We start from the raw sequence: 21,175 nt of genomic DNA, 5'->3' as shown, positions 1-21,175 counted from the left end.
ACATACTGGAGTTAACAACTTTGTAAATTCAACCCTAAGTTAAACTTCACACTCACCTCCCCCCAACAAAATCAGATTCTCTGCATTCATACCTCCACACACTTTTGTAGTGAGTGAGAGGACTTTTGAATTTGAAAATTATTTTATGAGTGTGATTTTGTTCTCATTCCACTGGGAATATTTAACAAACAATATAAAAACAAGACAAATGGTTCACCATTTCCATAAAAACTACTTTTAAATTTATTTAGTTATTTATCATACTGTAGATTGTACTCTTTCTTGTGAAATGCAAAAAGATACCCTCCCTCATCTCTTTCTGCACATATACAGAGGAGGTAGCCCTTCAAGGAAAAGTTTGAAGTCCAAAATAACCAGAAAACCCAGACCAAAACAAAAGAGCTCCCCTCTCTTTTTCTAGCAAATCAAACCATTGGGAGGAAAAACCCTTCAATTTTTCCTCTGTTTCAACCCAAACCCATTTCCCAAATCCCTCCAAGAACCACCAGAAACTGCCATGATTGGATCCATTTGAAGAAATCTCCCAAATGGGGTTTCCCTTAAAACCCTTACTTTACCTTCTTTTTCTTGTTTTCCTTACTAATGTTACTGAATCTGCCACTGACTACAACTCCTTGGTCTACAAAGGTTGTGCAAAGCAGGCTTTTACAGATCCAACTGGGGTTTACTCACAAGCCCTATCTGCGCTTTTTGGTAGCTTGGTCTCACAATCCACCAAGGCCAAATTCTTCAAAACTACTAGTGGGTCTGGGCAAACAACCATCACTGGTCTCTTCCAGTGCAGAGGAGATCTCACTAATAGTGACTGCTACAAATGTGTGAGCAATCTTCCTGAACTATCAGACAAATTTTGTGGCAAAACCATTGCAGCAAGAGTCCAGCTTTATGGATGTTACATGCTCTACGAGGTTGCTGGGTTTGCTCAGATTTCAGGCATGGAAATGTTGTACAAGACTTGTGGTACAACAAATGTGGCAGGGGCTGGGTTTGAGGAGAAGAGGGACACTGTTCTTTCTATGATGGAAAATGGGGTTTCTAGCAGTCATGGATTCTACACCACAAGCTACGAATCTCTTTATGCTTTGGGACAGTGTGAAGGGGATGTGGGGGATGCAGATTGTGGGGAATGTGTGAAGAATGCTGTACAGAGAGTTCAGGTTGAATGTGGAAGTGCAATTTCAGGCCAAGTTTATCTGCACAAATGCTATGTTAGCTTCAGTTATTATCCAAATGGGGTTCCCAAAAGATCACCATCATCATCTTCTTCTTCATCTTATTCTTCTCCAACAGGTAAACAATTAAACCAGAGAGGAAATCTAGAATCTTGAGCTAAGATTTGCCTTGTTTTTTCTGTTTCAAGCTAGTTACTTTTGGGCTGAAGTAAGATTAGTGAGTTCACCAATTTATCTTACAAGTATATTGATTTGGGATGTGATTTGGGTGATGAAGGGACAAGCCAGAACACAGGGAAGACAGTGGCTATAATATTAGGAGGGGCAGCAGCAGTGGGATTCCTGGTTATTTGCTTGTTGTTGGTCAGAAATTTAATGAAGAAACATGATGGTAAGAAGATTTCCTTCCTACATAAAGTGGTTCTTATCATTTCTATTTTGTGGTGCTGATTGTTGTGTATTTGTTATTTTGTGCAGATTATTGAGGATGAATAGTAAATTAATTGATGGATTACAGCTTTGAAGAGGGAAATTTCTTTTTCAGGTGTATTCTTACTCTCTTTTTTCTCTTGTAAAAGTGGAAAGAAATTTTGTGATTACCACTGACCAGAATTGGTGACCAAATAGTAATTAGAAAAATCAATTAGGGCATGAAATGGAGGCATGGATTTTTCCACAGAGGTGAAAAGGAATTGAATGCAAGAATGAATGTCATGTGATTAAATGGATGAAGGGGTCACCCATTGTAGAATTTTTTTTTTTTAAATTTGGAAAAAAATTGTATTTGTATTTTGATTGTTTCCAATGATATATTTTTGTTCGATATAAAAATCAAATTCTACATGAAAAAAGACATGACAATTGTGGATTGTTGGATATGAACTTCAAAACGTTACGTCTTTTTCCCTTATGAATTTGATTTTGTTTATGAACAAAAAACTGTCATTGGATTCTTTAGACCGAACATTACATGATTATGGATTTTGGTCCCAAAACTGACCTATATAGCATCCCCGGGCACCTGTGATTAAATTGTCTATTTTTCCTCTTCTTCAGATCCATGTTTCCCAATTTTATCACCTTTAACTTTACATAAAGTGCCTGTCTCTCGCTCTCTCTCTCCAATCTACCAACTCCCAATACCAGTAAAGTGCATGTATTTATATTACTCCATTGTTTAACATTGATGGGTTGGAAAGGGATATCATTTCCAGATTCACAATTTTCTAGTACTTTGGTTTTGTTATTTTATTCCTTAATTAGTGTGGGTTCTGTCCTGTAAGATTGTGGAAGGTGGGATGCAGCCAGAAATGGACAAATCTCAACATGCAACATATGTTACTTAATTATTTCATGTATCATATAGTAATATAAAAGTATAGCCACAATTACCTAAATACATACATTCACCACCTATGGCTATCCAACAAAGTCACAAAGAGTAAAAGTTAAAAGTTTTGTATTATTATGCAACACTTTTGCACTTTTGCTTTACTGGGGAAAAGCATAATCCAAAGTCCATGTTTAAGAAGCAATGCCAGATCTCAATATGTTCAGTGCCCACAAACAAGACTATTATAGTTCTCAACTTTATCCATGGATGGAACTCCAGTTCTCAACGATTCTCTCACAATTTGAAGACTAAAGCGTCTATCTTTACCCTACCAAATTCGCAAAAGATTATGCCGATAAGAAGAACCGCAGGAACTATAAACAAGCAAACACTCAAAAAAGAGAGATCAAAACCGTCAAAGAGGGTTGCAATGACAATGCCTTATAAACCGCTGGTGCCTCTCAGGGGGCAGCAGACATGGCTTCAAAAATGGCTAGGAAATTAATAGACTTAGACGCGCTTGACGACTCAGCTTATTCAATGGTTTTGGCTGTTTTATCAGCTGCAAGAAGGTCGAATGAGGTTGCTGAAGTGAGAACAATGATAAAGAATATGAGGGTGAAGAAAAGAGGGAGGAGTTGGATTGGGGTGAAAGGAGTACATGTATTCATGGCAGGGGATCGAAAGCATGAGCTTAAAAATTTTAAAATGAGATATATAAGAAGCTGGCAGAGTTGATGGAAGAGATTGAGAAATTATGATTTACAGGGTCCCAGAAAAAAAAATGATTAATATCCTTCCACAGTATGTTTTTGAGTTAGATGCATATCTCAATGTACCTGAGTCCACTTTCCACACACAATCTAAACCCAATAAAACCTAATTCAGCAATTATTTTCTCAATCACAAGAAAATGGTGTCCACACACAAAATGTTAATGGGAAAAACATGAAGTAAATGACAAACTAAAGGAAGATAATATAAATTTAAAACTAATGACCATCCTGATATGCAAAAATAAAATGCATAAAGCCATACCGAGTAAAAAATCACCACACATTGCAGCCTAAAAGCTGATGCATCTGACTAGCAAGCACAGAGGCAACATCACCAAAAAATTTGAATAATTTGCTTACAAACAATACCACAAGGAACAGGACTCCAAGAGAGAGTATTAAAGTGTTGGACAAAGAAGTAAAGCATGCATCAGGAAAGACTCCAAAAGAGAGTATTAAAGTGTCGGATAAAGAAGTAAAGCATGCATCAGGAAAGTAGGCAGCCCAAGCTAGACATAAACCAAATAAACTTGCCCCACACTTTTTCATCAGAAGATTATAGGGATTAGGTACTTCAATATCTTGTTTTCCAAACATAGAAGTTTTGTTTTTGAGAGAAATCTCAATCATGTGTCGGTAAATGCTTCTACAAAATAAATTTAGCACTTCAAGTCACATTAGCACCTGAATAAACTGACAAGAACTGGATGCTTCAAACTAAAAAGATGAAAACACAAAAGCAAACATATCCCTCATGACAGTCGTCTTGATAAAAGCCGCATAAATCCAACCCAAATAACTAGATGAGGTATTGTCCGTTATGGGGCGTAAGGCTGCATGATTTTGTCCTTAAAAGGACCCTCACTAGGATGAGAGGGTTTGAATTTTACTTATAAACCACATAGGTAGCTTACACCTAACCAACGTGGTGTTAACAGTATTATTGATTTTGAATCACAACTGGCTCATAAGCACCTTAAAATCAAGAACTTGATCATCATAATTATGGCTTTGATCCAACAAAACTCCTAGCAACTCACAAATGGACTTCGTTCACTTAACAAGACTGAGTAAGCCAAGAAAGCAAAACACATAATTATGCAGTGTATACGCAAAGAAAACCGTCAATTGGAAAGGCAATCAAATGCAATAAGGGATAGAAAGTGACACAATCAAAGACAACTACTTTAGATTAACTGCGTAATTTAAATTCGAATACCTTTAATCCACAATCATCACAACTGGAAAAATCAACGAGAAAAAAAAAATATTATTTGAAAACTACAAGAATCGCTCTAATAATGGAACCCTAACTCAACATTCAAATCGAAGTCAAAGGTTCCCTCCCCTAACCTGAAGGAGGTCTCTTTCGTCTCTTCTTCAGCAGATAGATCAAAAGTTCACTTCGGAAGTTGGACTTGGGGCGGCGGCGGGGGGCCGAGGAGACTCTGCTGCTGTATCTCGAGCTCGTTGAACTGCTGCTCGCGGTCCATTTCAATGATGAGGGGTACCACTAGGATCAGAAACGTTGTCCCTGCGATCCAAGCAGCCTTTCCGGTGCTCTTCAGCAGCTTCTTGGTCACAAACGCGGCGTCCCCAGCCGCCCGCTTTGTCTTGTCAACGATCGGAGACTCCGACACGCTGCGAGTAAATCGCGTGATGATCCCTGCGTCGTCGCTGCTGGTGTTGGATATAGACAATCGCCTTTTGGCCGCAGACGTCATCGTTGAGAGACAGAGTAAACAGAGAGTGACTGATTAGGGTTTTAGCTTTTTCCAATACAGGAAGGATTTTTTTGTTTTTGGTTTTTCATAGCATATTTTTGGGAAAAATACATTTTGGTCCCTTACCTTTGTCAAAAGTACAGATTCCCCCTCTAGCTAAAATACGCTTTGTGCTATGGCAGCCGTTTCTTCTCTTGTTAAGTAGTAGTTTGTTGGTAAATGAGAGATATTTTATCTGATAAGCTCAACAGAGTTCAGGAAATATGGAGTTCTCAGACACGTCTCCGACAATCGTACGACCATCAAAGACCAGAAATTCTCCTACACTTTAAGGATCAAACATCAATTTCGGAGAAGTCACGAATGACAATCATCAGTTTCTTTCCCTCAATAGCAAGCATGAGGTCTACATTATAAAAGAATGGAGTGATCTACATGTTCGTATTACTCCCATATCCACCTTGAAGAAGGAACACGATCTGAGACTTCCACCATGATCCCATCACTTCAAAGATGTGGTTACGAAGAGTTTCGACCCAACAATTTAAGTAACAAGAAGGAAGATCACGACAGGATGTGCCAAGAAAACAGTTGATGAATATCACATGACTATCACAAAGACTTTAAGAAGGAGAAGAAGAGGATTCCCATTCATCCCGCATAAAATTTTCCTTGATCAGAGTCATAGTCCAATAATGATATGAAAATATGTAAATGTATTGATCAAACCACGAAATTTATTTAACGAAAATAAATGTTAGAATTAATAACAAAATTAAATTGCTAAGGTACATGAACAAGGGACAACTCCTGCACTCGGATACTCTGCAGTTTCAATCAGGGTCGTCCAGTCTTAAAAAAACAGACTTGGACTCCACAGTGATTAACAGAGTCGACGCCCCTGATTGAAATTGAAACTGCAGGGTCAAGCAATGACTTCCAATAAGACCCATTTATAAGCTAATGTCGTTTCTCAGGCAAAGCAAGTGTAGGAGAAACAGTCGGCCTCAATCAACAAGGACAAAACTTCTTCTTATAAACTGCAAACGTGAGAATGGTAAGTTTAACATATGTTCAACTTCCACGGATTTTGACATCACTGCATTAGCAACAAAATCCTTACTACCATACCCACTACCCCTCCTGAATCCCCTGCATACAACAAGAGATGTATTATAAAACCGATGGAACCACAACAGTGAATGTCGCACCAAAACCTTCTTTGCTTCCATTTCCCAACAGAACATCTTTGTATGATCTTCACACTTTGCCAACATAATCCGAATGAAGGTTCACCACTACAGTTCCATGTCCAGGATGTAGAGACGGTCACTGAGAGCTTTGAGGAACGTGGAATTTGGATCCCATAAATTGTGAGGGAAGGGAAGACATCATCACCATCATAAGCATCGATGAATACCATATCGTATAGATTAGTGGTTTCGAGGACAAACTTCTCAGCATCTGATTCAAAGAGGTAAAACATCTCATGGATGCCCTTCCACAGTACTTCATCCATGGTACTCAGCTTTGGGTGGGCACGCTCTCCTGATGGTGTAATAACTGCATACGATGGAAACCCCATTGCTTGAATCAAAGCCAATATAACAAGGGGGGTCGATCTCAACGATGTGAACAATGGCACCTGGTTTTCATGGATTTGCAAGATGTTGGGGATTGGTGTTCCTTATTCTTCACTCCTGTTGGTCCTATTTCGGACATCATAGATCCTTAAATTGACAATCCCACAATCATTCCATTCCATAACGGAAGCTGTTCCAAGACTACGCACAATTTAAATAAGTTGTAATTGCTCAGAATCAGGAGGGTTTCATTTTCGGATTTTGTCCTCCATATCCATGTACATGAAGTCCAACATGCCACGAATTCTACCATATTCAGGGTGTAGACTATCTCCTGAAAGGAATACGTGCTCATTGCTGTTTACCTGAACCCAACTACACCCTGGTTGCTTCTTGACTCCTTTTTCTTTCATTAGAGCCAAAATCCTCTCAGCATCTTCCTTTCTTCCCCTGCTCAGATGCATTTCAGCCAAAATTATGTACACACCGGAATTATAAGGCTCTGTTTCTAAAACCCTCTTGCCAGCAATCTCTCCCACCTCAAAGTTCTTATGGATTCTACAGGCTCCAAGCAAAGCTCCCCAAATGCTTGCGGGAACTTCAATTCCATCTGTTATCATTTGTTTTAAGAAAATCATCGCCTCATTTATGAGTCCAAATCTACCCATCAAATCAACAAGACAAGTATAGTGCTCACTCTTTGGCTGAAGAAAGCATTTGTTTCTCATATAATCAAAGTAATATCTCCCTTCATCTATCAGTCCTGCATGACTACAAGCGGATAGAACACCAATAAATGTTATATGATTTGGCTTCACGTCTGTTGTTTTCATCTGTTCAAACATCTCTAGAGCCTTTTCACCATCTCCATGGTGAGCAAATCCGCATATTATAGAATTCCAAGAGATTACATCATGGGCTGTCATGGAAACAAACTCCAGCAAAGCTAAATCCATGGTCCCACATCTTGCATACATGCTAACCACTGCATTAGAAACTGGCGTGAACTTATCCAAACCCAATCTAATAGCCTGTGAATGAGTTTGTTTTCCAAGAGTTAGGGTTGGCAAATCGGAACAGATTGCCAGAACACTAGTAATTGTAGCTTTGTCTGGGGCAGGACCTGATTCTTTCATTCTAATAAAATATTTTAGACCTTCCTCACCACCATCATTACTTCCTAATCCAAAAATCACAACATTCCACACAGTTACATCTCGTGTTGGCATTGATTCAAAAAGCTTAACAGCAGTTTCAACATCTCCTATTTCGAAATATCCAACTATGATGTTTGTTTGCGATATAACATCACTACATGCGCTTTTCTCAAGAAAGGCATGAGCATCCTTCACAAGGCCATTTCTTATGATTCCCAACAAGACCAAGTTATATATTTTCTGACATTTGATGGGCATTTCCATGAAGAAACTTAGAGCATCATTTATTCTTCCACAACTTACTAACCCACTAATAAATTGTTTCCAGGAATCCAAATCTGGCTCTGGAATTCTTCGAAACAAATCTTCTGCGATGTCAATGCACCCGTTTTCTATACACCCACCCATCAAGGTATTCCAAGCTCGAATATCTTTTATGGGCATGTGCTCAAATAACTGACAAGCTTCGTCAATACGTCCTGCACTCGCTAGGCCTGACAAAATAATTGTCCAAGAAACAACATCGCGAACATCCATTAGCCTAAAATACTCCTCAGCCAAATCAAGTTGTAGCCTTTTTGCAAGCCCACCGATGACCAAGTTCCATGATATCACATCTTTCATTGGCATAACATCAAACATCCTCAGCGCCTCAGCAATCAAACCATTGTCGAAATACCCGGCAACCATAGAGTTCCAAGTCACAACGTCTCTAACTGGTACCCTATCAAAAACTTCCCTAGCACCACCCACATCACCACATCGCATCAACCCTGAAATCACCGTATTGAAAGTAAAGACATCACGCTCGGGCATCTGATTATAGAGAGAGAGCGCATTTTTGGATTTCCCATTTTGGAAGAAGCCTCGAATCATAGCATTCCATGTGACAGTGTTTCTTTGAGGAATTTTGTCGAACAACTCTTGGGCTTCCTCGACAAGGCCATTTCTCATGCAGTACGTGATCTGGGAGTTGAGGGGCTTTAGATTCGGAAGAATCACAGAAGTATTGTTTACCGTAGAGAATGTCTTGGTGAGTTTTTGATAGCGAGTTTGGGTGCGTCTGAGGAGTCGGGTAAAAGGAGAAATGGAGAACATACTCCATTAGTTCAAAGACCAGGCTGGACTCTGGAGGCAATTTTAAACGCGAGAAGCTAAAAAGCAAAATGAAGCGTTTGAATGTCCTTTCATGGGCTGGGCTTTTGGAGGCCCATCCATATGGGCTTTCGGAGCTCTTTTTTTTTTGTAAGGTTGGGAAGTCGGAGCTTTTTTTGCTCAACGATTAACCTCAAACGATAGGATTTGGAAGCTTTACAATTTCCTACAATCTATAATTCAAATATAAATTATCTAATGGTGAAGAAAAAATCATAAAAATTTTAAAAATAAAAATGTTATGTGATATGTCATACCTCCCAAACCATTATATTCAAATGATAGAATCTACAATTTTAAACGAATTACAGAACACCCAAATCTCAAACGGGCTAGGCGTGAGTTTCCAACTGCATAGAACATAATCAATAGCTCCAAATGCAGAGGAGATATACTAGAGAAACTGGTGGACTAATTGTCCAACAAGATAGACTAACACCACATTGTTTACAAACTTAATCTACCAAAGAAATATCAATGTCATAATCTGTTAAGGATAAACATAGAAGGATGGTGGAGTTCTAACACCGGTGCTCGCAACAGCATCATTAGTTCATTAGCCAGCAATAAGCAATGATAACCAGTGTAGCTGAAAATGGAAACCTTCAGCTCAGCAACTTTGGTCTTAATCCTAACCAACACCTCAGAAAATAAAAACATTCAGTGTGATTCCATGGGTTCTAATCAACTCAAAGACACAAACGTCTCCAAGTTTTATGCTATTGTTGCAGACAAATTCCCTCCAGCCTACACTGATTGTTGCCTTGGGTCTTGCTAGGTTGGGATAGTAATTGTAGGTTGTAGACCAAGTTCTCCCATTAGAAATACGGAGGATGACTTCACCGTGCTGTATCTGGAGATGATTTCTGGCAAAGTTGATCGGTATAGCCTGCATTTTCTCAAAAAGAGGGGGAAAAATGCATTTAGAGAATTCTTCAACAAAAAAATTACTGTAACAACATTAATGAAAAATCGTTTCATTTATCGTGCAAGTTTCCAAATTATTTCAATTGAAAGCTTACCAATTCATATTTGCCAAGAACATAGCGTGGTTGCATGACAATCGTGACATAAGGATTGTCAGATTGGAAATCAACTCTCTTCAAAGCTTCAGCCTTTTCGCTCCATGTCAATGCCCTTGGTCTGTCAACAACCCCAGCTTTCCCCCTTCTCCAACCAGTAGACTTAACTCCACCTTTTTCCATTTTTACAGGAAAGTTTTAAAGTATGCATGTCAGCCATCATGAGAAAGAAGAGAAAAGACCATGAAGCAAATGAAAAGCAAATTGAAGGCTCCTTAGTCCTTACCTCCAAATTCTTTGCCAAAACAATGAGGCAAATAATTGTCTCTCATCTTCATCTTCATGTCAGGATGAGATTTAGCGATTGCCCTCTTTCCGGCTCCACGGCTAGTGGTGAAGTCCTCTAAGATTTGAACAGAATCATCGTCTTCAGAATTTTCTGTTTCAGACGATTCATATTCTCCATCAGATTGTGGCTCCTCACCGCATACATGGCAGAACGGATATTGGATTTCCGTGGCACTCTTGTCAAATATAAGTACATCGAATTCGCTACATCCTTCATGTTGAAACAGTACTAAGTGACCACATTCTAGAGAATAAAACTCTACAAATTCTCTCCATCCACGGCACAACCAAACATCTCCATCTTCCTTCAATAATGCCACATGCCAAACTGCACCACTTGGAACCCTAAGGATCACCATGTTCAGCAGGTTGATTCCATATCTTGTCACAAACTTTCTTGGTATACTCTATAGTAAGAAAAGAAAACTGATTATGAGCAAGTTCGTTCACTGTTCACTGACATTTAACACTTACGCAGACAAATATACAAAATAAATTAGGAAGATGCTGCAGTGTACTTTCTTTCATTCATTTTTTTCTTCATAGAAAACACAACATTTATCCAGAATGGAAAATGTATAAACTATTTCTTCAATGAAAAGAAAAAACTAATTCAGAAAATAACATGATGAACAACTCAATATCACACATGGAGGAGCCAGTTGAGAGCCCAAATCCACATCTTGATTTGGATTGTAAGAACACAACAATCTCTAAAAGCGAAAGATCGCCTTTTGAGTTTTGAGGACAAACCATCCCACTGATCCAAGCATTGAAAAGCTAAAGAAATTACATTGTACCCACTAATTTTATTATCTTTTTGAAGATAAACATTTTCATCAACTTGCATATATAGGCTTTTGTCAGTTACCTTTTCATAGAAGGAAATGAATTTGTGCAAGTTAAGAGAAGGCGGAAATCAAAATTAAGTACCCAATTTCATTGTAAACCCCCCCACCCCACCCCCAAAAACAATAGTGAATAAGCTAACGATGAGAATTTGCTTACAAGCTTCCCAGCACTGAGTATGTGTTCATTCATTATCGTTAAGAAACGTGGCTTCTCCGAGGAGAAACAATCCACTGTTCGGCTGCTTGAACCCATGACTTGCTTCAAAGATCCAAAATAGCACTTCGAGAAATTGGGACGAATCAACCGCTTGAGATAAAAGCAGATGAGACCAGGTAAATCTCTAAACGGAAAACCCTAAAGTGATGTGGTTTGCGGCAACATCCTCTTCATGAAAAAAATCTTTGATTTGCAGAGTCGACCGTCCTTGTTTTTGTTGATGGGAAGGGTGATCGTATGAAAGGGGCAAACAACAAATTTTCGAAATAAAGCATTGGTTCGGGCCTCTGATTCGTGAAGAACATTCGTACCCCTTAAAAGGGTGTACGGAGGATCAGATATGCAGAGACATCTCAATCCCAATTGGAAGCACGCCATATGTGTGTGCTCAGGGAGAACCTGCTTTACTGCTTCAGATACAGAGAGAGAGAAAGGGAGGTTGAATTCGTACAATTGCAGGGGAGACAGATTCGCGCTCTGTTTTTCACCCGTCTGTTAGGGCTTACGAGAACAGCGACTCTCATTCTTTGGGCCGGGCCAGTTGCATATCTTTTATGCTTAGGTCCACTTGGAAGTTTTTGGTGGATAATTATGATAAGGATCCCAACTGATATCTCAAGTATTCCAGCTGCTGAATTATAGGTACACGATTTCAACAACTGTGATAATTGGGATACATTGGCTAGGATCTCTATCATTTTCGTCCTGAAAATTTTAAGCAACCCAGTGTTTTTTTGTCTTAGGTATCTCAAACTCTAAAATGAACACATATGATTCATGTGAAATCACGAACTCTACATGATCCATAAGAAATCGTATGCGTCCAACTTAACATTTTCCCAAAAAAGCACTGACCCTATATATGTTTTATTCTCAACTACCAATTGAGTTTGTTTGAAAACATGATTAATACGGGTAATGGGAATGCACAAAACAAGTTATAGAAAATCATCTGATCCAAAATCACCTTACCTTATCCAGATAACATACTAGACTGGACAGAATCAGGCCACATCAGCTTCTCTCTGTCTCCTAATGGCTAATGCACCAAACCAACTTTTAACTTCGCCACCAACCCAAGACACTCAACAGAAACCCCGCCATTCCCACCAAAAATGGCTGCCACCGCCGCAGCAGCCGTAGGATCATCTTTCTCACCTTCCATTAACACCCTCAAATGCATTCACTCTAACCACTCGTCCTCCTGGCCATCAGACTATGCCCTCAAAATGTTCATGTCACCCACCCGGATAGTTGGCTCTGTATCTCAGTCTTATTGCTTGGAGCCTGTAGTGGTAAGTGGCGTAGCGCGAAAGTGGCGTTTGCTGAAGATATCGGCTGCTGTTACGCAGGAAGAGGCGGCAGTGGAAGAGGAGGAAAAGGGAGTGGAGGTGGAGGTGGATGCTGTGGAGGGAGGGGGTGATGATCAGGTGATTGGAGAGGCTGATGGTGCTTTGAACACAAAGCTTTACTTTGGGAACTTGCCTTACAATGTTGACAGTGCACAGCTTGCAGGGATTATTCAGGATTATGCTAGCCCAGAGCTGGTTGAGGTAGTTTTAAATCACTGATCTCATTCTGATTTTGTTAAGTACATGTCGTGTTCAAGTTGACTTGAGAATAAATTCTTAACCCAGAACCCTAAGTTCGAAAGGGGATCCGCGTAGCTGAGGATTTATTATTTGCTTCTGATGAATGTCATATATGTCACATTCTGGATTGTTACTGAGAAATTCCTTCAGCTTCTGGCTTATGATTTTTAGGTTGTTAAGGATTGTTAATGAAATTCAGATACACATTGTGATTACTAGTTAGGCTAACTCTATCTAGCTATTCATACTAAGAACTTAATAAAGATAAAGAAATCCATAGATTAAGGCATTTGTGCACTTGTGAAGAAGCTTCACTTCCTGTGCATTACGTTGTTTGAACCCGATTTCCAAAGCTAAGTGAACATATATATAGTAGATGTTCTCTTGACGGGAAGAGACTCTGGGATGCAATCATTACGGTGCAAACTGGAAATCCTGTGGTATTTAGTGTTGGATTTGGCTTTGGTAAATGTAGCCAGATCCACAGGCCAAATAAGGTCAGTTAAGCTAAATTTTGTTCCATAGTAATGAAGGAAGCTCGAGCGTGATTAATTCGATGTGTTAATTAGGTCTGTAAAAAATACTGCTACAGTAGCATAAGTTTGTGTCTAGCTCACATAAGGACATAAACATTTCTTGAAGAAGTAACATCTATAAACATTTTCATAATGCTAATGCATGGCATTAGCATGGGAGATGTATGCAAAGAATCCTAGCTGTGTAAAAGAGGCATCCCAGCATGCAAGCTCCTCACACTACTAATCTGGTCCGAGTTGGGTGAATGAGCTCCAGCTTATTCTCTGATGTACAAGTGAAACTAGTACTTTATTTTAAGGCATGGATGGATTCTTCAAGCTTTCATCAGTTTTCAAGTTGAACATGCATTTTAACAATCAATTACGCAATTGAACTAGATCTTTTTGTCATTGTTTTACGTATCGGAGGTGCTAAATCAAATATGTTTGTATCAAGGTTGTTAGCATAGAAAAAGGTTGCAGTGTGTGGTGGTGAATCCTTTTCTGCATAAACTGATGACTTGGTGGTGTTCTGTTGTGCAAGCTTTCTTCCAAACATTTTTTGTTTCTATGATAGCTCAAGTGTTGAAAAGATGTTAGAACGTCTTTGTAGAAGGAACTGTGTTCCAATTTTTCCAACCGAACTAAGTGGCAGTCGAGTCTAGCGTTGGTTTCCTAAAGGCTCACTAAGTAATGCACTTTTACCAGTGAGAATGCTTTGCAGATATATTTAAGTTGATATTTCATTCCTTTGGCTTGAATTGCTCCTACTTCTTTGTTCTTGTAAGAGATTCCTTCACTGAGTGTGATATTTTCATAGGTCCTCTATGACAGAGATACCGGAAGAAGTAGAGGTTTTGCATTTGTGACAATGAGCAGTGTCGAAGATTGCAATGCAGTTATTGAAAATCTTGATGGAAGTGTAAGCTCTCTATCTCTCTGCCTTGCAGGCACACGTGCTTCCTAATCCTTAGTCTTCACTGCTAAAAACGCTCCTCTCTTGTAGGAATATTTGGGTCGAACATTGAGGGTGAACTTGTCCAACAAACCAAGGCCTAAAGAACCTCTATATCCAGAAACCGAGTACAAGCTTTTTGTCGGAAATTTAGCCTGGACAGTAACAACTGAAAGCTTAATGCAAGCTTTTCAAGAATACGGAAATGTAGTTGGAGCAAGGGTTTTATACGATGGTGATACAGGAAGGTCGCGTGGTTATGGTTTTGTATGCTATTCAACAAAAGCAGAGATGGAAGCTGCCCTTACATCTCTTGATGGAGTGGTAAATCCTGCCTTTCAACTTTTCATTTTGTTTGCATGAAATTTGAAGAAAAAAGTGAGTAACGACTTGTTATGTTTCTTGTGTTTCAGGAACTAGAAGGACGGGGAATGCGTGTAAGCTTAGCCGAAGGACGAAAGTCATGACAACATAGAGCAAAACTGCAGATTTTATGGTGACTTAAGCCTGGTGATCAGCTGCAATGACACTTGACAAAATGGAAATATAATTACTTGAGCAACTGGAGGATTTCTTTCATTCTTTCTTGTTTATAACTCTCACCTTCCATATTGTACCTTATGAGCAGAGTCCCATGATGCATTTGGTGATGATTGTACGAGATATCAGTCTCTTTAGACCAGCATTTTGAATGAACTCTCGTTTGGAAGCCTCTGCCTTTGTTTGGTGGGAGATCCTTTAATAAACTATGAAGCAATCAGCATAATGCTTCACCAAAACCATTTGATACAAAGAACAGATCATTTGCACTGGTAAACACATTGAACAAAGCGACTCGTTCAAACAGTTCTATTTCAAAAAAGAAAAATGAATAGGGCAGCAAACGAAGCAGTGGATTTCCTCAAGATTACATGATACGGAAGGTGGTTATACTAGTTGCATTTTGATGCTCACTAATATCTAGTAATCTGTCTTCACAGTTGTATTCTCTGTTGGTCATGGCACCTTCTTGGAAATGGTCTACTGAAGTTGATCATGGCTTCCGCTATCTTCCTCATCACCATCTGTTTCCCAGAGAAACCTAGCATATGCAGCAAGAACATCGCTGAAACAAACAAACAAAGAGGGCAGAATTATGTCATGCCATTGTAAACTTTTTTTTTAACCACTGTAATCTTCCTAGAGATTTGTAGCAAAAAATTGAAATATAACCAAGAAAACTGATTCATCCAAGTCTGCTACTAATCCTAAGTAGCAACTAGTCGAGAAGTTTGCCAGTAAATACTGGAAGTTGATTGAATTATACCCAGCAACACATTCTCAAATGTGGCAGGTAAATGCTAAACCCAGTTCAAGCACCAAAGGATCATCATGATAAGCGGAGAAAATCTTTAAAACTATTGGGAGCTGCTACACATTACAATTCTAAAAATGAGGAATCTCAGCAGAGCTTCTTTTACCTATCATCAGGGGTAGCTTTAACAGCTCTTTCAAAATAATGTAAGGCTTTGTCATGGTCACGATGAAGTTCCCACTGCAACCTAGCATAATGTGACATAGTCTCACCATCCTCAGGAGCAGCCTCTACCGCACGCAAGTAATATTCTTCAGCTCCCAGAAGATCTCCTTTAGACTGTCAATTAAACAAAAATCAAACTTGAGAATACAGATGTCAAATGAGTACAAGGGAGATTAATCTAATAAAAGCATAGCTAGGTATAGCAACATAATAATTATAACCTAATAAAGAGCATATATAGCAGTACTTGTTAGCTCTACCACAACGAAGAAGGGTTTAGTAGTAATTATTCACCTAATGAAGAACATAGCAATACATAAAGAAGGTCATTGCAATACAACAAGAGAAGAATTCATGAATCTGACCTGAGACAGAAAAACAGCGAAAGTTTTGAGGACCGAAGGGTTGTGAGGATTTTCTTTTACCATCCTTCTATAATAGTCCTCAACACTCTGGCCCTCATCAGCATCAGATGCAGTAACATCAGTTTCTGCATCGTCTTCTATTTCCCAGAGGAACCCAGCATATGCTGCAAGAACATTGCTGAAAACAAGAAATGAAACTAAACTTATGGAGAGGGTAAATACAATCTGGCTGCAGAGTCACAAAGTAATATAATTATTCCACCTAAATCAAACAGTCTCATCGAACAAGCACCATAATATGATGAGCATATTTGCCACTTTCTTATAGAAGATCCTGACGGATGCAATTTGGTACTCACCTATCTTGAGGAGAAGCTTTTGCAGCACGCTCAAAGTAACTCAAGGCTCTTTCTTGATCTCGATGTTGTTCCCACACCAATTTAGCATACTGCAGTAGTACATCACTGTCTTCAGGGTCTGCCAGGGTAGCACGAAGATAATATTCCTCTGCTCCATGAAAGTCTCCCTTGGACTGTATGTTAAGTTTTAATACATTATGAGAAGGAAAAGAACTGCATATTCAAAAGAATCTAAACGTCATAGGTAGACATATTCCAGAACATCACATGATCCTACTCGATATATAATGAATGTACTTTAAATTGCTCCTCGAACGATCCTTCATGAGTTCAATCAAAAACAAAACCTGAAAATTCCGGTGATGCCATGTGGTGTTCAAATAAGGGCAGTGAACCACTTGCCTAAAATCACAGATTTACAACTACCTTATACATATTTACAGACTAATTCTATAGCAAAAACAGCAGATCAGTATAATTCACAAGGATCATATATTGGAATAAACAATACGCATTGAACAAAAAAGATCACCTGTAATAGCTGAGCATAGTTTATGAGAATCAGAGGATGGGACGGATATTCATCAACCATCCTCCTATAATATTCTTCAGCATCACCACTGTCATCGAAGTTTGATGGATTCATATCAACACCGCCAGGACTATTACTTTGGATCCCAAGCCCTGTAGCGAGATATAGAGGAGGACTAGCTGGGCGTTCCACTTCTTCTCCAAAGGCCAAACTTTGAATCCCATTCAAAGCTTCTTCATCCTCCTTCTGCTCCTCCTCAATCAATTCCATACCCCTCTTCCCAAAACTGAACTCCCCACCATTCATTGCTTCAATGTTATCTCCGATTGTAGCAGTTCTATTCAATCCCTGATCTTCTTGTCGATTCTCTCCTTCATCGTCTGACCCATCAACCGTATTGAATACGGAAAAAGACGGTGCACTATGCAACATGGCTGTGCTACACCAACAACAATCCTTCGAAGCTTCGACCGAACTGGGTTTTTCGAAATCCTCCTAAACTATTGGGTTTCTAAGAGAACCCAGAAGCCGGGATAGAGATTGGAGAGCAATGAATGGTGTCAAGTTGAGGTGGCGCAGGAAATGATAGAAGGCGGGTTTTGTGATCGTGAAGTGTTTGATGTTTTGTGTCCGTCAAAGCATGTGCTCGGACTCTGAAAGAGAAATGGTGTGGTCTCTTTTGCTCGACATGTGAATCAATTCTACAATTAGTCAAATCTTCTTGAGCTTGCTTTGGGACCTGTAAATCATGCCCTTCTTGTGACTGCGAGCCGTACATTCACGAGTTTATCGGCTTTGGTGGTGGTTGTCTGGTCCACAGATCTGATCTGCCTACATTCTTGATTTTTCTGTGAAAATATTATATTTTTATTCTACCCAAAAAAAAATTGGTTCTTTCATTCATGGTTTGGGCCCATGGGCCATGGTCATGGAGGAAGACCCCTACCACCCTTATATTATGGGCTCTAGCACTTGCTAGCATCAGTAAGGTCTGAAATATGAATCTTTTTGCACACTGTCACCTACTGCTATGTCTTTTATTTCGATTGACAATTTGAAATGGAGATCTCACTTCATGGGCAGAACCAACTATGAAGCAACTGTTAAAGTACCTTCCTATCGTGGAAGCAGGAGAAAATATGGTAATTCAAGGACACAACATAGACTAAATGATCGCAAATATGGTTGATTTTGTATCTTCCAAATCTAAAGGGTCCAAATTTTAACAAGTTTTGAGCAAAAGTCGTAATTTTTAGCCTTATATTAGAACCCAAAATAGTCTCAAGTGATGGGTTTCAAAAATAGTTTGCAGTCTGAGAAACAAAAACCACGTCCACAAAAACAGAGTATTGCCCCCCATTGGTTTCGCTCTTTCACAAGACAAAATCAGAAGCAACGCAAATCCACAAATCGAATCTTGTCTGCTCCTTTTGCTTCATTCCAATTCCTGCAATACCCTCCCTCGTCGTCCTGGACTTGGACGGGGGTTGGTTTCTTCTTTTGCCGGAATGCCGACAATGACTTATGTGGCTCCCTTTCAACTCTTGGAGCTCAACATCATCTCTGCCCAAGACCTTGCTCCTGTCTCCCGCAACATGAAGACCTACGCTGTCGCCTGGGTCCGCCCAGACCGGAAGCTCTCTACCAGGGTTGATTCCGCCGGACGCAAAAACCCCACTTGGAATGACAAGTTTGTCTTTCGTGTGGACGACGAATTTCTTTGCTCCGACACATCTGCGGTTATGATCGAAATCTACGCTGTCCATTGGTTCCGTAATGTTCATGTGGGGACTGTTCGTGTCATCGTCGGTAACCTATTTCCACCTCCAACAAGGCCGACCCACCGTCGCCGCCACCACCCGCAAGTGGGCATGCGATTCGAGGCGCTACAGGTGCGCCGCCCCTCGGGACGGCCACAGGGGATTCTTAACATTGGTGTTGCTCTCCTTGACAGTTCGAGGCGGAGCATGCCTTTGTACACCCAATTGGATGCCTCGGCAGTCGATTACCGACATTTGATGGGCGAGGATGATCCGGTCCATTCTCATCAGCATGGGACTCAAAACAATGCAAGCCAAACCAGTCACGATCAAAACAATGCGCATCAGAATATGCTATGGTCGTTGATTTCTAAACCAGAACTCAGGCGCACCAAAAGTGACACAAGTTCCATGATGGATTCCTCGGTTGTCGTCACAATACAAGCAAAAGCGATTGCGAACAAGGGGAAGGCGAGTTCGATGGTTAGCGGATCAGAACCCGAGTTTGATATGAAACAGAGGAAATCGAAGAAGGGGAAGGCGAGTTCGATGGTTAGCGGATCAGAAACCGAGTTGGATATGAAACAAAGAAAAACCAAGAAGGGGAATTCGAAATCAAGTTCCGTTATCAGTGTCTCTGATGGAGGTAAAAAGGCCAAAATGGGTAAGCCCGATTCGGTTCTCAAGGCCTTGCAGCCTGCGGCGACCCCGATTAAGAGACAAAAGAGCGTCAGAATCGCCGACTCAGAGCCATACCCGAGCGTGAACGGCTCACATCCAACGGACCCGGTTCAGAAGTTTTCAAGTGGAAATCCAATTCCAAAGCCTCCCGGATTTGCGGTGAAAATGTCTCCGAAAATTAACAGGTTGAATTCTCGATCTCCTCATAAACCATTTCCTAAAATCCAAGATCCGGAACACGAGCTCACGAAGAAAAGAATCATGGGTCGGCCGTTTTTGACCGAATCGGAATTGGGTCCATCACCTTCGGAGGTGGCGTCAGCACTGGCGAAAGATCAGCAAAACCGAATAGATAGAGTGGAAAGCTCTCTGCTGAGTGAATCAGAATTGGAAAGCAGTGTGGAGGGCCTCCAATCAAAGTTGGAGCGATGGAGGGCCGAGCTTCCACCCGTATACGACACCGGTGAGCTCTCTAGCGTCCCTGCCAGCACTCGTACTAGTCACGGCAAGCATAACAGGAGGCGCACTGTTGACGGAGGATTGTTTTCATGCTTCAGTAACATTTGTGGAATTGAATGCTCCATCGTGTGCGGGTCGGGTGGGTCCGGTTCCACGAAAAAGAAGAGTGGACGGTTGCGCCGGAGCGCCTCAGTTGAGGATGTGAGCTTCGTCTGAAATGATTCAATCCCCATTTTACTTCTTGGGTCGGGTAACTGAAATTGGTCCATGGCCCGGTTGTGACAAGTAAGGGAGTTCAAGGAAGTTAACTGACTGATTTTGTTAGAATGCGCCGGGTGCAATTAGATAAGAGGTTTGTGAATGGATTGAGGTTTGGATTTAGAGGCCAAGTGCGCATGATAACAGCTTACGCACAAGGCGTGAAGAGTAGCGAATCCTAATCGGTTGAGCCATTCTACCGTTCTCTTTTTCTCCCTTTTTTTTTTGCTTCTGTCCCACTTTTGTAAAATTATTTTTTGCCAAAAAAAATAGCAATTCTGCATATATAACAACACCCATCTGCCAGTAGGCCAAGGGGTTTCTCTCGTATAAATTTAGCTAAATAGTTTTCCGACAATCCCCATCCTAGAAGGCCAATGAAGGCGACCATGTTGATTGGAGGCTCCTTCTAGCGTGCATTGCTCAAGAGATTGTATGGAACGAATTGTTGCTCTATCAACGGCAGCTCGCAAATTCTGTTCTTAGAGCCTCACATTCGATCAAAACAACATTGGTTCTCTAAGTTGTTTCGATCGAATGTGCAGACTGGACTTTATGTTGACTTCAGAAATGGGCTAGACCAATTTTTGGTCACTACATTTTCAACTAAGTCACGAGTATTAATGAGTAAATGAATAATCGTCAAATCTTTGCTTTAACTATTACTCTGCATGTTCAAAAAAAAAAAAACACCCATCATTAACCAGAGTACAGAAGTTTTTGAATTTTATAAGAAAAAGGAAATAGCAGAGACAAACTAACACAGGCTGTGATGTTCTGACAAGAAACAAAGTGCAGAAGGGACAGAAAAGAAAGAGAGT

At 40.2% G+C, this 21,175-nt stretch overlaps 7 protein-coding genes across 7 annotated transcripts; 3 read left to right on the top strand and 4 right to left on the bottom strand.

The window, feature by feature from the left end:
* The first annotated feature begins 273 nt into the window (after positions 1 to 273).
* LOC120012248 (plasmodesmata-located protein 2-like) lies at positions 274 to 1,921 on the top strand. Its single transcript, XM_038863584.1, has 3 exons — positions 274 to 1,311; positions 1,471 to 1,584; positions 1,671 to 1,921. The coding sequence occupies exons 1-3, from the start codon at positions 549 to 551 to the stop codon at positions 1,676 to 1,678; spliced, it is 885 nt and encodes a 294-aa protein (XP_038719512.1). The 5' UTR covers positions 274 to 548; the 3' UTR covers positions 1,679 to 1,921.
* A 2,545-nt stretch (positions 1,922 to 4,466) lies between these two features.
* On the bottom strand, positions 4,467 to 5,092 carry LOC120013790 (mitochondrial import receptor subunit TOM9-2-like). The gene has a single exon (XM_038865722.1). The coding sequence runs from the start codon at positions 5,024 to 5,026 to the stop codon at positions 4,703 to 4,705; it is 324 nt and encodes a 107-aa protein (XP_038721650.1). The 5' UTR covers positions 5,027 to 5,092; the 3' UTR covers positions 4,467 to 4,702.
* Positions 5,093 to 5,745: 653 nt separating this feature from the next.
* On the bottom strand, positions 5,746 to 8,884 carry LOC120013789 (pentatricopeptide repeat-containing protein At4g02750-like). Its single transcript, XM_038865721.1, has one exon. The coding sequence runs from the start codon at positions 8,862 to 8,864 to the stop codon at positions 6,858 to 6,860; it is 2,007 nt and encodes a 668-aa protein (XP_038721649.1). The 5' UTR covers positions 8,865 to 8,884; the 3' UTR covers positions 5,746 to 6,857.
* Positions 8,885 to 9,313: 429 nt separating this feature from the next.
* On the bottom strand, positions 9,314 to 11,881 carry LOC120012221 (B3 domain-containing transcription factor VRN1-like). Its single transcript, XM_038863545.1, has 4 exons — positions 11,300 to 11,881; positions 10,230 to 10,698; positions 9,944 to 10,116; positions 9,314 to 9,810 (listed from the first exon to the last, which is right to left on the bottom strand). The coding sequence occupies exons 1-4, from the start codon at positions 11,393 to 11,395 to the stop codon at positions 9,565 to 9,567; spliced, it is 984 nt and encodes a 327-aa protein (XP_038719473.1). The 5' UTR covers positions 11,396 to 11,881; the 3' UTR covers positions 9,314 to 9,564.
* A 494-nt stretch (positions 11,882 to 12,375) lies between these two features.
* Positions 12,376 to 15,130, top strand: LOC120013566 (28 kDa ribonucleoprotein, chloroplastic). The gene is made up of 4 exons (XM_038865401.1): positions 12,376 to 12,912; positions 14,287 to 14,388; positions 14,473 to 14,745; positions 14,835 to 15,130. Exons 1-4 carry the CDS (start codon positions 12,475 to 12,477, stop codon positions 14,886 to 14,888), a joined length of 867 nt encoding a protein of 288 aa, XP_038721329.1. The 5' UTR covers positions 12,376 to 12,474; the 3' UTR covers positions 14,889 to 15,130.
* A 93-nt stretch (positions 15,131 to 15,223) lies between these two features.
* Positions 15,224 to 17,995, bottom strand: LOC120013565. Its single transcript, XM_038865400.1, has 5 exons — positions 17,197 to 17,995; positions 16,665 to 16,837; positions 16,306 to 16,483; positions 15,882 to 16,054; positions 15,224 to 15,526 (listed from the first exon to the last, which is right to left on the bottom strand). The coding sequence occupies exons 1-5, from the start codon at positions 17,626 to 17,628 to the stop codon at positions 15,442 to 15,444; spliced, it is 1,041 nt and encodes a 346-aa protein (XP_038721328.1). The 5' UTR covers positions 17,629 to 17,995; the 3' UTR covers positions 15,224 to 15,441.
* Positions 17,996 to 18,448: 453 nt separating this feature from the next.
* On the top strand, positions 18,449 to 20,688 carry LOC120013607. The gene has a single exon (XM_038865478.1). It carries the CDS (start codon positions 18,705 to 18,707, stop codon positions 20,310 to 20,312), a length of 1,608 nt encoding a protein of 535 aa, XP_038721406.1. The 5' UTR covers positions 18,449 to 18,704; the 3' UTR covers positions 20,313 to 20,688.
* Positions 20,689 to 21,175: the final 487 nt, after the last annotated feature.

Source organism: Tripterygium wilfordii, chromosome 13 (assembly GCF_013401445.1).
Source record: "Tripterygium wilfordii isolate XIE 37 chromosome 13, ASM1340144v1, whole genome shotgun sequence".
In the NCBI taxonomy this organism is placed as follows: Eukaryota; Viridiplantae; Streptophyta; class Magnoliopsida; order Celastrales; family Celastraceae; genus Tripterygium; species Tripterygium wilfordii.
This window is presented reverse-complemented; position numbering and strand designations above follow the sequence as displayed.

What these genes read in the sequence shown, in the direction of transcription:
- LOC120013565 (XM_038865400.1), bottom strand. Translation starts at nt 17,628, where the DNA reads ATGTTGCATAGTGCACCGTCTTTTTCCGTATTCAATACGGTTGATGGG. An exon ending in ACTATGCTCAGCTATTACAG is followed by an intron (nt 16,838 to 17,196) that starts GTGATCTTTTTT and finishes CTTAACATACAG; the next exon opens with TCCAAGGGAGACTTTCATGG. An exon ending in AAAGCTACCCCTGATGATAG is followed by an intron (nt 15,527 to 15,881) that starts GTAAAAGAAGCT and finishes TGTTTGTTTCAG; the next exon opens with CGATGTTCTTGCTGCATATG.
- LOC120013790 (XM_038865722.1), bottom strand. Translation starts at nt 5,026, where the DNA reads ATGACGTCTGCGGCCAAAAGGCGATTGTCTATATCCAACACCAGCAGC.
- LOC120013789 (XM_038865721.1), bottom strand. Translation starts at nt 8,864, where the DNA reads ATGTTCTCCATTTCTCCTTTTACCCGACTCCTCAGACGCACCCAAACT.
- LOC120013607 (XM_038865478.1), top strand. Translation starts at nt 18,705, where the DNA reads ATGCCGACAATGACTTATGTGGCTCCCTTTCAACTCTTGGAGCTCAAC.
- LOC120012248 (XM_038863584.1), top strand. Translation starts at nt 549, where the DNA reads ATGGGGTTTCCCTTAAAACCCTTACTTTACCTTCTTTTTCTTGTTTTC. An exon ending in ATCTTATTCTTCTCCAACAG is followed by an intron (nt 1,312 to 1,470) that starts GTAAACAATTAA and finishes TGGGTGATGAAG; the next exon opens with GGACAAGCCAGAACACAGGG.
- LOC120013566 (XM_038865401.1), top strand. Translation starts at nt 12,475, where the DNA reads ATGGCTGCCACCGCCGCAGCAGCCGTAGGATCATCTTTCTCACCTTCC. An exon ending in TTGAAAATCTTGATGGAAGT is followed by an intron (nt 14,389 to 14,472) that starts GTAAGCTCTCTA and finishes CCTCTCTTGTAG; the next exon opens with GAATATTTGGGTCGAACATT. An exon ending in TTACATCTCTTGATGGAGTG is followed by an intron (nt 14,746 to 14,834) that starts GTAAATCCTGCC and finishes CTTGTGTTTCAG; the next exon opens with GAACTAGAAGGACGGGGAAT.
- LOC120012221 (XM_038863545.1), bottom strand. Translation starts at nt 11,395, where the DNA reads ATGGGTTCAAGCAGCCGAACAGTGGATTGTTTCTCCTCGGAGAAGCCA. An exon ending in TACTCAGTGCTGGGAAGCTT is followed by an intron (nt 10,699 to 11,299) that starts GTAAGCAAATTC and finishes TTCTTACTATAG; the next exon opens with AGTATACCAAGAAAGTTTGT. An exon ending in TTTTGGCAAAGAATTTGGAG is followed by an intron (nt 10,117 to 10,229) that starts GTAAGGACTAAG and finishes AAATGGAAAAAG; the next exon opens with GTGGAGTTAAGTCTACTGGT.